The 10,811-nt window shown below is 32.6% G+C and overlaps 2 protein-coding genes and 1 long non-coding RNA gene across 3 annotated transcripts; all 3 read right to left on the reverse strand.

The window, feature by feature from the left end:
- Positions 1–575: 575 nt before the first annotated feature.
- On the reverse strand, positions 576–3,119 carry LOC140958244 (ras-related protein RABB1c-like). The gene is made up of 6 exons (XM_073415625.1): positions 2,849–3,119; positions 2,223–2,362; positions 1,932–2,014; positions 1,651–1,855; positions 1,477–1,545; positions 576–952 (listed from the first exon to the last, which is right to left on the reverse strand). Exons 1-6 carry the CDS (start codon positions 2,892–2,894, stop codon positions 860–862), a joined length of 636 nt encoding a protein of 211 aa, XP_073271726.1. The 5' UTR covers positions 2,895–3,119; the 3' UTR covers positions 576–859.
- Positions 3,120–3,736: 617 nt separating this feature from the next.
- On the reverse strand, positions 3,737–7,500 carry LOC140959829 (uncharacterized). The gene is made up of 7 exons (XM_073417849.1): positions 7,370–7,500; positions 6,212–6,584; positions 5,852–6,079; positions 5,406–5,760; positions 5,186–5,310; positions 4,915–5,050; positions 3,737–4,240 (listed from the first exon to the last, which is right to left on the reverse strand). The coding sequence occupies exons 2-7, from the start codon at positions 6,553–6,555 to the stop codon at positions 4,001–4,003; spliced, it is 1,428 nt and encodes a 475-aa protein (XP_073273950.1). The 5' UTR covers positions 6,556–6,584; positions 7,370–7,500; the 3' UTR covers positions 3,737–4,000.
- Positions 7,501–9,691: 2,191 nt separating this feature from the next.
- On the reverse strand, positions 9,692–10,796 carry LOC140960082 (uncharacterized). Its single transcript, XR_012172103.1, has 2 exons — positions 10,019–10,796; positions 9,692–9,902 (listed from the first exon to the last, which is right to left on the reverse strand). It is a non-coding gene; the product is annotated as an uncharacterized lncRNA (long non-coding RNA).
- Positions 10,797–10,811: the final 15 nt, after the last annotated feature.

Below are 10,811 nucleotides of genomic sequence, written 5' to 3' on the forward strand. Positions count from 1 at the left end.
TTAATATATTATATATTATTTTAAAATAAATACGATTTAACCGAATTTTAATATCCGATAAATAAAAGTTAGAAAAATGCTAAATATATAAACCATCATAAAAACAATCAAATAAGATATCAAAGTGGTGATTTAAAAAATAAAAAATAAAAAATAAAAAATAAAAAATGAAAAAAATTAGACAAACCAGAAAAAGGAATTCTTATATGTTGACGACTTTAATTTTAGCATATTTTTTTCATTAAAAAACAATGAAATAAAAATTAAAATAAAAATATTTATAAAATTAACTAAAAATAGCTAGTGAATTTGCTTTTTTCATTAACAATGAAATTATATTCCTCAAAAATCCTTTTTGAAGTTAAATTGAGAAATGAGATGTGTATTTGATAAAATAAAAAAAATTAATAAAATGTTTTTTCATATATATTGACAAACTATGCTTTGTAGATTTTAAAATATAGTTTTTAAAGAAAAAGATATTTTTGGTTAAATAGTTTAAAATACCTCCGTAAATTAAAATGTAAAACAATTCCTGAAACATTTGAATTAATAGTCTCTATTGTATGATCCGCAGATCAAACAATTAAAATGAACGTAATGTACACTTACAAGCCGATCCACAAATTTGCACTTCCATCAATTTATTTATTTACTTCCACAAAACGTAATTGATCTGAAAACTTTAAAAAGAGGAGAAAGAAACAACTTGGAGTGGTGAAGACTCATACATTAAAAATAATAAATAAACAGAAAACACTTTCAATTTCTCTCTGTTTTTTTGGGTATTTTTTGTTCGCGAACAACGGTAACATGTGTAGGCTTGATTCTTCCCACGAGAGCGAGTCGAGCTCGATTTTCAGCTACAGCAACCACCTCCTTGAGAAGTAGCACCATCTCTTCCTGCTGGAGGTCCGGACACACCTCCATATCCAACTTTGATCCCATTTGACTATACAAGAAAGAAATAATAGACATAGCCAGCCAGTACAGTTGGTTAACATAAACAAATAAATTTGTTGATTTTACGTTGTCTATCTTTTTACAATGCAATTCAAACATCTTTAATTCTGAAAATACAATATCTCAAAACATTCAAAATTAGTAGGTCAGCTTTTCAGTTTGATCATCCTCCACACGGTGTATATATTATTTTATAGCGGTGTTGCACTGATGATACATCCTATCGAATTATATATATAATAGTAGACATCTCTAGTTCTCCACCCTAGCAATGTATCATTTTTTGCCCTTTCCTCATCTCTTATCTTTGCTTTAGCAGTGGAATGGTGAATATATTTAAGAGGGAGAGTTTCCAGCTCGAATGTTTCATGTATTTCCAAACATTCAAAAAATTTTATCATATCTTCCACTACCAACGGATAAATTCATTTGTCCACAGAGTAAATTCGCTAATAAACAGAACATCTTACAAAAACTCCAAGTTATGATCTCAAGAATCAAATCATATCTTACCTCATTGGATACATCAAAAGCTCCATCCTGAATCTTCCTGTAGATTGTTGAGGCGGTCTTTATAAATGCCTAAAAACAGAAATTGATAATAAGAGACTTGGAACAAATGTGGATGCAATGAAACCCAAGTCACTGCAAGGGGTATTTATTTATATTGGAAAAAACCCGTTAAACCTCTTCAACATTCTGAGCTGTCTTGGCAGAAGCCTCCATGAAAATCAAACCATGCTCCTTCGCAAACTGCTCCCCTTCTTCTGTGCTCACTGCTCTTCTGTGAGCCAGATCGCACTTGTTTCCAATCAGCATTATGCTCATGTTTGCATTTGCATGCTGCCTTGCATCCTCCAACCAACTGGCAAGGTGGTTAAAAGTCTCCCTCCTGCAGAATTAAATATCAGATTGACTAATCAGAACACAAGTTATATTCAAAGCACACATTGTCTTGGAATCTCTACCTTGTGATGTCATAAACTAGCAATGCCCCAGCAGCACCTCTGTAGTAAGACCTTGTAATAGACCTGAATGATTCTTGACCAGCCTGATATTTTTTAAGTCTGATTAAATGAGATCATTTGTATCCAATAAGTTAAGAAAACAATTGTTACATGATACATCGATAATATATTTGGCTTAATCCAATATCTGACACTTTCAACAGCTATAGGCAAATGAAGGCTTGTTCTAGAATTTCAGATCGTAAAGCCATAACTCATACAAGATCAAGGCACAAGAACATGAAGACAAACCGTGTCCCAAATCTGCAACTTGATAGGCTTGTTGTCAATTGTGATCATCCTAGCCCCGAATTCAACACCAATTGTTAAATCATGCACTGGTTGAAATCGCTTGTCGGTGAACTGCAAAAGTAGGCAGGATTTCCCAACACCTGCAAATTAATAAGATCAATTGCCTCTATCTCTTGCATATCAAACAACGCCCAACGATGCTGTCTAAAGCCATTATTTTCTTCCAAGTTCTGACAGCGGATTCTGACCGTGTTTCTTTCAATGTGCACTTATAGGAAGACTGGATCCAACCATAGTCATGGGGCCAAATCACATAAACTTCATGGGAACAATCAGATAAAAAAAATAATCTTAAAACGTTACAAACTTCTCATCCCAGATATTAAAATAAAATGAACTTCCCATGACTTTTTGTGGAAGAAGAGATATAAATCTTATAAAACAACAATGTAATTGTCGGTACCTTAATAACATGTAACAACAAATCATACCTCAATTCAACAAATTAATAAGAAAACAAGCAACCAACACAAAACAGACGATACCAAAAAAATTGATTTTTAAAATGGCTAGATAACCAACAAATCATTAACGATTAGCAAGATTCGAGAAAAATAAGAATTTACCGGTATCTCCGATGATAATGTACTTGAAGAGATAAGCGTAAGACATGGTTTCTCCGAATCAAACTAAAAAATTCCTGCAGAATTCCGGTTAGGAATAAAGGTAGTGAGATCGGAGAAACAATCGAAGATCGATTAAGTGAATGGATCTTCGATTTTGAAGAAGAACCCGAGCAAATTTGTGAATATTAGATAGGAAAGCGTTTCAATGATCAAGTACGACGACGGTTGACAAAAATGAAGGAAATAATTCCTTCTTTCCTTAAAAATTTTCCAATCTCTCTCTTGATTACAAGGATTTTGCGTGGAAAATTATATTTTTTTTAACTATAGCATGCATAGTTTTTACTTTTAGTATAATCCGTCAATTGATTGTTTTAACTTAGTCATTTAATTTACACTTTTTTTTCAATTTTGATTCATCTTTAGTCTAAATATTGATATGATATTTGACATTCAATTTTGACTAATCTTTAGTCTAAATATTGATATAACATATGACACTGAAACGTCCGTCGTCACATAACTTAATCATTTTTAACGTCACAATAAATTTTCAATGAAAATGATTAAAAGTGAAAAAATAAAAGATTAAGAACGTAATTTAACCTATAATATGACAAAAATAAAACATATAATTTGAAAAAAATAAAAGATTATGATCGTAATTTAACCGATACTGATTTTTCCGTATAGTCAGTGCATATTTTTAAATGTAAATGTGTAAAATTCATTGTTCAATATTTAACACTAGTCGAACGACCTGGAATCAGTGGGAATTTTTGTGCTGTTTGATGGGTTTTTTTTAAACGGTATTTAGGACTTCAACTATCTCACAATTCAACATTGTTGTATATGTAGTGTGTGTGAGATTTGAACAATAACTAGAACTTCAAGAAGGTGAATCAACATATGACTGAAGTTCATTGTGCTAGCTCCGATCCACCTTAGACATCTCGGCTTGAGGTCAAATGCGAAAATTTAATTCACAAAACTAAATTCAAATCAACATAAGCTGCACTAGTAACATTTAACAAAATCAACAGGCCAAGTATTCTAAGATGTCAATTCTGGGAATCCTTCTTCGGGCTCCTTGTCTTGCAAAAAACGAATCCTTTAGGCCGTGTAGTCGTCTCTCAAGAGTGTGACAATGTATTAGAAACCGAAGAAACCAAGCTCGCTAGCCTTTTCCTTCTCAAACGTCTCGAAATATTGATATATGATTGTGACTGCCAGTAGAATCCCAGTGCCTGAACCAATTGCACCCATAAGATCTGCCAATACTGTCAGAGCCCCAATGCAGATGCCGCCAAATGCAGCAGCAGTTGGAATGTAACGGTTTAGCTCCTTCTGAAGGTTTGATTCACGATGTCCAGGCATCACCATTTGTTGTTCCTGAAATTTCCAGAAACATAACGATGAATAATGGATTTAAATCACATGCCTTGTGCTAACAGGAACGTAGAGGAAATCCTTAGTTGAAAATTATAAAATGTGAGGAAGATTGGAAGATATTGCTCATGAAGGTGATGATGAGATGCAATTTGCAAAATTACAAAATTCATCACACAAAGTTATGTAAAGATCTGTTGTAACGCAAAACTAAATTGGTGGTGCAAGATAAGATTACATTAGTAACACCAAATTTCCTTACCCGGGGACCAAAAATACTACCATAAAACTGGTACTTTTGACTCCACGTAACCTCACTTAAAATACATTGACAGCACTCACCAGGTTAGCAAGTTGATGAGACAAAATTATTTTGCCAATTAAAACAATCTAAAAATTGGTGGGGCTAGTAGGCCTATCATTCTTCTAGGAGATTGGATGAGACGAAATAAGAGAGAAATTTTGGAACGCAAAAAAACGAGACATAAAGCTTCAAGACAATCACTGAAGGCAAAGGGAAAAAAATAACATCTTCTGTTCCACCAACTAAAAGGAGAATAAATTTCCTTCTAAAATAAACATAAATCACTTGGTCATATTCTCGCATGCAAATGGAAAAAACGTCAAAATTCATGAATAAAGAATTATATATATTATCAATGTGTACATGAAGATACCTTCAGCTGCTTAGCCACGTCTTTAGCTGAGGATCCTGAGACCTCAATCCATGTTTTCGAGAACAAGGCACATGCTGACAGCATAAATACGATATAAAATAATCCATGGAAAGGATTGGCCACTATATCTGACAAGCTGCAAATCAGAAGGAACTATCTTCAGGCTTGACGTCAAAAAAATTACTTGAAGTCATCAACAGAGTTGAAAGCAGAAACAGAGAAAATATGAAGGCTCAGAAAACAAAAGCATAAGATCTAGATTCTAGATCACCTCGATGGTGCAGTTATGTAATAAGCAAGGCCACCAACAGGTACAGATTGACCAGAATATTCAGACTCCCTCCACTTTCCAAGAAGGTTAACAAGGAAATTTCCGCTGTATCTCCTATGAAGCAACTGCACAGGCAAATCATATTAGCCTCATCAATACTGAAAAGAATAGGTCTCTATGAGTTTGGACTAACTCATAATACTGAAATTCAGTTAGGTACCTGGGAAATAAAATAAAGGTTGGACACAAGTGCAGATTGTAAAATTATGGGCATATTTGAAGTGTAGAAAAGCTTAATTGGATATGAACCCTGTTGTCCACGAGCATTCTTTGACCTCACAGGTAAAACAACACGGAACCCTTGGAAATATATGACGATAAGGAAAATTAAGACAGTGGCGAGTAAGTTGGTAACATTGGGAAGATTCTGTCGGTAGAAAGCTTCTCTCAGCGCGCGAACCTTGTCTGTTCGAGTGATCAACAAGTGGAATAAAGCAATAACAGCACCTTCAAATTCAGCTCCACGTCCACTGTTTATGGTAGTTGGACTAAAGGCTTTCCAGATAATGTTTTCACTGTTAGAGAAGAAAACTTACATGGATAAATATCAACTCCCATAGAAGATACATTAATACGGAATCAATAACGCCACTCTCACACTCTTACCAAATATTGGTTGCTATGAAGAGAGAAATTCCAGATCCCAGACCATATCCTTTTTGGAGAAGTTCATCGAGGCAAATAACAATAATTCCAGCAAAGCACAGTTGTAAAATTATGAGGATTGCATTCCCAACCCCTAGTTGTCCTACGCTACCATACATTCCTGAGAGAACATATGCAACTGCCTCACCAATTGCTATCAAGATGCCTAACAGCTTCTGTGCACCATTTCTGGACGAGGGAAAACAATAAATCATAATGAGAAGAATACAAATTGCACCAAACTGCAAAGAGTAACAATGGTTTAAGCTTGATTTAAAGAAGATTGAGAGGGTCAAGTTTCACAAATATGAAATTTCTTACAAGAGGGCTCGATCCTCTCGCACATTGTTGTCAACTTCAATGATCTTTGAGCCTGCTAAAAGCTGCATAACCATACCAGATGTCACTATGGGTGTAATTCCCAGCTCCATCACTGTTCCCCGGTTTGAAGCAAGAATAACACGCATCCAGTAGAATGGATCAGCGCCCGTTGTGGAGTGTATTCCATATAGCGGCAGCTGACTGCAGACCAGGAAAATAAATAGAGCAATTACAGTGTATATAACCTTCTCTCTGAATGGTATTTTCCGGTCTGCAGACTGAACTTCTGGCAGAAACGAAAGGAAAGGGCGGACCAAATGAAGCACCCTAAATCCACCTCCCATTTTTTGTCGATCAAACTATTTCAACCAAACTGCATAATCACATAGAAAAGGTAAATTCTTCAGTAACATGTACCCTCAAACATCTAGGGCCGCGGCGCCACCGTTGACTCGATATTTAAGCAAACCGGGAATCTATCTAATGTAGGGAATCTATCTAATGTACAGCAAATTAAGACTTCGGAGACTTCTAAGTGACAGTAGCGAAAATGAAAGACCAGTGTCCACATAGATCGACCATAAAATTCAATCTAAAAATTCACATACTTGTCAACCACACTTGTTTAAATGGACCCTCGGCATAAAAAAATCTCTAGATGGATATTCATAAAGGTAAAAGGACCCAAGAAAAATAATCTCTAGTATGTAATATGTTGGTTAGCATCTTGCACCAATCTATTCAATGGTCCTGGGTTTCAAGATTTTTGTCACCAGATGTAATTATTTTAAAAAAAAATTTAACACCTTATTTGATCAACCAAAGACCCAAGCAACAAGCTTAAACTAAAACAACCTGAAGAAACAGAAATTTGACATGGTGGTGACACAAATTTAAAAAATTATCAATTGCATGCAGAGAAAAACTGCAACCCATCGAACTCAACATCCCGATTCAGAACAAACGAATAGCACTAAGAACATAGAGATTCTCGGAAACAATAAAAACAACGAACCCTGATCTATAATTCAAAGTTAAATCGTGATTTGACAAACTCATAACAGATTAAACAGTAAAAAAAGCAATCAGATCACGTGCTTCTTCAATCTGCATCGCCAAAAAACACACAAATATACATTACGAGACAGATCTACGAACCTTAGCGCGAAACCGATTGGCGAAGACGAATCCTTTGCGCGAAACCGATTGGTGTATGTATTGAGAGATTTGGAGAGAAGAAGAGGATAGCTGTTCTACAACTCTTTCAAGTTTTTCAATTAAATAAATATGATATTTATCTATTTATGATTTATTATAATAAATACTAGGTGCCGACGTGGCAATGGGATTGCTGCCTTAACCAATGGGTAGATAACACGTGTGTCGACCGATGTTCTAAAATGGCTTACTGGACCCGGTCCACGAAGTCCAGTCAAAGTTATAGCACCAGCAGTTCCAAGTTCTGATTTTATGTTTTTTGAAGTGAAATATTGACAACAAAATATTGCAATTAAGTATGAATTAGATAAAGTATATGAGATGATTATATTGCTTGATGATAAAAAAATAATATTATTACTATATTTAATTAGTGGTTCAAATATTTAAATTTTGGATGATAAATTTTAAAATGATTAAAACAAAAATATATAATTATCCATAAATATGTAGTCGTAAAGTGTATTTAATTCAGAGTTTTGATTATTTTTAATGATTTTTTTAGATGATAAACTTTGGTAGATTTGTTATATTTTATTGACTTTTATAGAATCTAACAGCTTTACAAAAAGATTTACGTGGATCACATAAATCTTTTTGCAATATTTTTATAGATTTTGTACATTCTTTTTTATAAAATCCAATAGATTTTTGTATTTAATTATAACATATTATTTTTTTATTAATTTTTTAAAATAATAATTAATTTACATAGATAATAATATTTTTTTTGAAATATTTTTTTAAAAAATATATTATTAAATAAATTTACTTATTTAAAAGTTAAATAATTTATTCTTTATGTAAATATGTGGGTTTATATGTGTGTTTTGTAAAATTTTAAAAATACATAATTGTATTAATTTGTAACATTATGTATGAATTGATATACATTCCTATTCAATATTAGAAGTCGTAAAATAAAAAAAATTATAATTTTAAACAATGAAAAAAACAAAATATTTTATCAATTATATTATAAATTTTCTTTATGAATTATAGCTTAAAATCTTAATTTTTATTTTATTTTTTTATCATGTTTGTTATGAGACTATTCAACTATTCATAATCAAACGATGTTATTTTTTTGGATCATATTTTATTATTTTGAATGTTATTTTCATTTGTATAAATCATAAATTAAAATCACAAAATCAATTATAGGATTTAAAATTTTCAATAATATTAAAATAAAAAATTATTAGTGAACCATTGACCAAAACAACGAAAAATCTGAAAAAAAATGTATATAGAAATAAATTTTGAAAATTAAAAGAGTTATAAAGATAGATGAGAGAAGAAAGATGATGAGATGATTGATGTGAGATGAGAGAGAAAAAGAAAGAACTTGCGTATGATTTAGAAATTTTAACAATATATCTAAATATTTAGATTGAACCAAATACAATTTTTGACAATTTGTAGTTGTACTTTATATTTTAATGTTTGTATTTTAATGAATTTCATGGAGTTATAAAAAGTTTATCGAAAATTTGAATACATACTTTCATAGAGTTTTTAAAAATAAATGTTACCATTTCACTCTTTATAACTCTATGAAAATCTATTTTGAATATCATCATACTTCTATAAAGTATTCAAAAGTTTTGATTGAATACGTTTAGACTTTTAAAAGCTAAAAAAACCATTAAAAATTATTAAATTTCATACATTTAATACACCCCCTAGATGCATTTTTATATATGGAAAAAAATTGAATTATATGCAACAAGTAATTAATCGACTTAAAAATATTGTGTAATAAACAACCATTCAATTTAATAATAGATTATAATTAAAATAATAATCCATTAAGTTAGCAGAGATACCATAAAAAGAGAAGATATATTGTGAGACGGTCCCACATATCTTTATTCGTGAGACGAATCAATTCTGCCTATATGTACAATAAAAGTTAGTATTTTTGACATAAAAAATAATATTTTTTCATGAGTAACTCAAATAGAACATTCATCTCACAAAATTGACACGTATAACCGTCTCACGGACCGAAACCGTTAGAAACCAAACATCTAATCTTATTTGAAAAACCACAATTTTTAGAATTTTTCAAACACAACCGTCCACGACAATTCGTTTTCAATTTTATGGAAAACCCAACCAAACCACACTGTCATCACCTCTACATTTTTAAATAATCTTCAATTCTGTTTAAATTAATGTATGTGACTTGAAAAAATAATCAAGAGAGTTTTCAGGTGACATTTATCATAAAATATATTTAAAATTGAGAACAATTAATTAATATAATTATTTAAATTATAAAATTTTCTTGAAACAAGTCATAAATGAAATCATGGATATAATTTCAATCGCATCAATCCAATGCGATTTTATCTACAAACATTAACTTTTTGTACCATAAATTACATTCAATTCTCGTGTGGATAAATCTTGAAATTCAAAGCCTGAACAATCAAGGGCCTTCTTCCTTTTCAGCCCTCTTTTCTTTCTTTTGGCTATATACCATCATGTGATCATCATCGGATACGAGACTAGACAAGTCGAGCATGCTCGTTTAACTGTTTGGCTCGACCACTTTAGACACTTCACCTTCGACTCATTTACATTTCCAGACTTTTATCAATGGGGGATAGAGAAATGAAAGGAATAATTTACACGTAAAGGATAATATATACACAAAAGAATTTTGCTTTCTTCAACCCAATAGTAACATAAGGATGATGAAATGGAGATCGTTCACCAGATAAACCAACTACTGCTGCTTCCGGTATAAGTCTGCCAATGCCCGATAGAGTGTGGAAGCTGCAGGGGGCTGAGGCATAGAACCGAGAAGAATCTCGGTTGCAGGGATGGATGTATTACCGTAAAACCTGGAATTTTCGCGTGTTCGTGTTGTCACAACATTTCCTTCAAGAGAGCAACCAACAAATGCACCTGTGAAACAATGTCATATCTGTTAAATCATCGTTTGGTACGATGTTTCAGGATCGGAACAACGGTTAGCTTGTTTTGGCTAGCCATTCTAACTGTCATACCACAATTTCTAGAATACTATAAAAGCACACGCATTAAGGCCTTAGTTACTAAACACAAACAAGGCATGTGTTTAGCCCCAAGGGATGGGGTCCTTCAGTAAAATTTGGCCTTGACGCTGCTTTAATACGCTCGAGGATTTTGAATTTGTGAAAATATCTAATCTTCAGGGCCATAAGCCTCGGTGTGCCTTCCGCCTATACTATCCATTTAAAAGATAAAAGCAGGGTGACATAGTGATTGTTTATTATGTCAAGACGGCCGGACCAACACTTGGAATCATGATCTGACATGTTCGATACAATTTCCTCCGATTTAGAATCTCAATAAGGCATCCATTGTACCCCTTCCCGAGCCATTTCAT

This window comes from Primulina huaijiensis, chromosome 15 (assembly GCF_012295235.1).
Source record: "Primulina huaijiensis isolate GDHJ02 chromosome 15, ASM1229523v2, whole genome shotgun sequence".
Lineage (NCBI taxonomy): Eukaryota > Viridiplantae > Streptophyta > Magnoliopsida > Lamiales > Gesneriaceae > Primulina > Primulina huaijiensis.

Coding starts and splice junctions, on each gene's coding strand:
- LOC140958244 (XM_073415625.1), bottom strand. CDS start 2,894: ATGTCTTACGCTTATCTCTTCAAGTACATTATCATCGGAGATACCG. Junction 1,546..1,650: donor CAGCTCAGAATGTTGAAGAG/GTTTAACGGGTT, acceptor TTCTGTTTTTAG/GCATTTATAAAGACCGCCTC. Junction 953..1,476: donor CTTTTGATGTATCCAATGAG/GTAAGATATGAT, acceptor TTTCTTGTATAG/TCAAATGGGATCAAAGTTGG.
- LOC140959829 (XM_073417849.1), bottom strand. CDS start 6,555: ATGGGAGGTGGATTTAGGGTGCTTCATTTGGTCCGCCCTTTCCTTTCG. Junction 5,761..5,851: donor TTCATAGCAACCAATATTTG/GTAAGAGTGTGA, acceptor CTTCTCTAACAG/TGAAAACATTATCTGGAAAG. Junction 5,051..5,185: donor TACATAACTGCACCATCGAG/GTGATCTAGAAT, acceptor TCTGATTTGCAG/CTTGTCAGATATAGTGGCCA.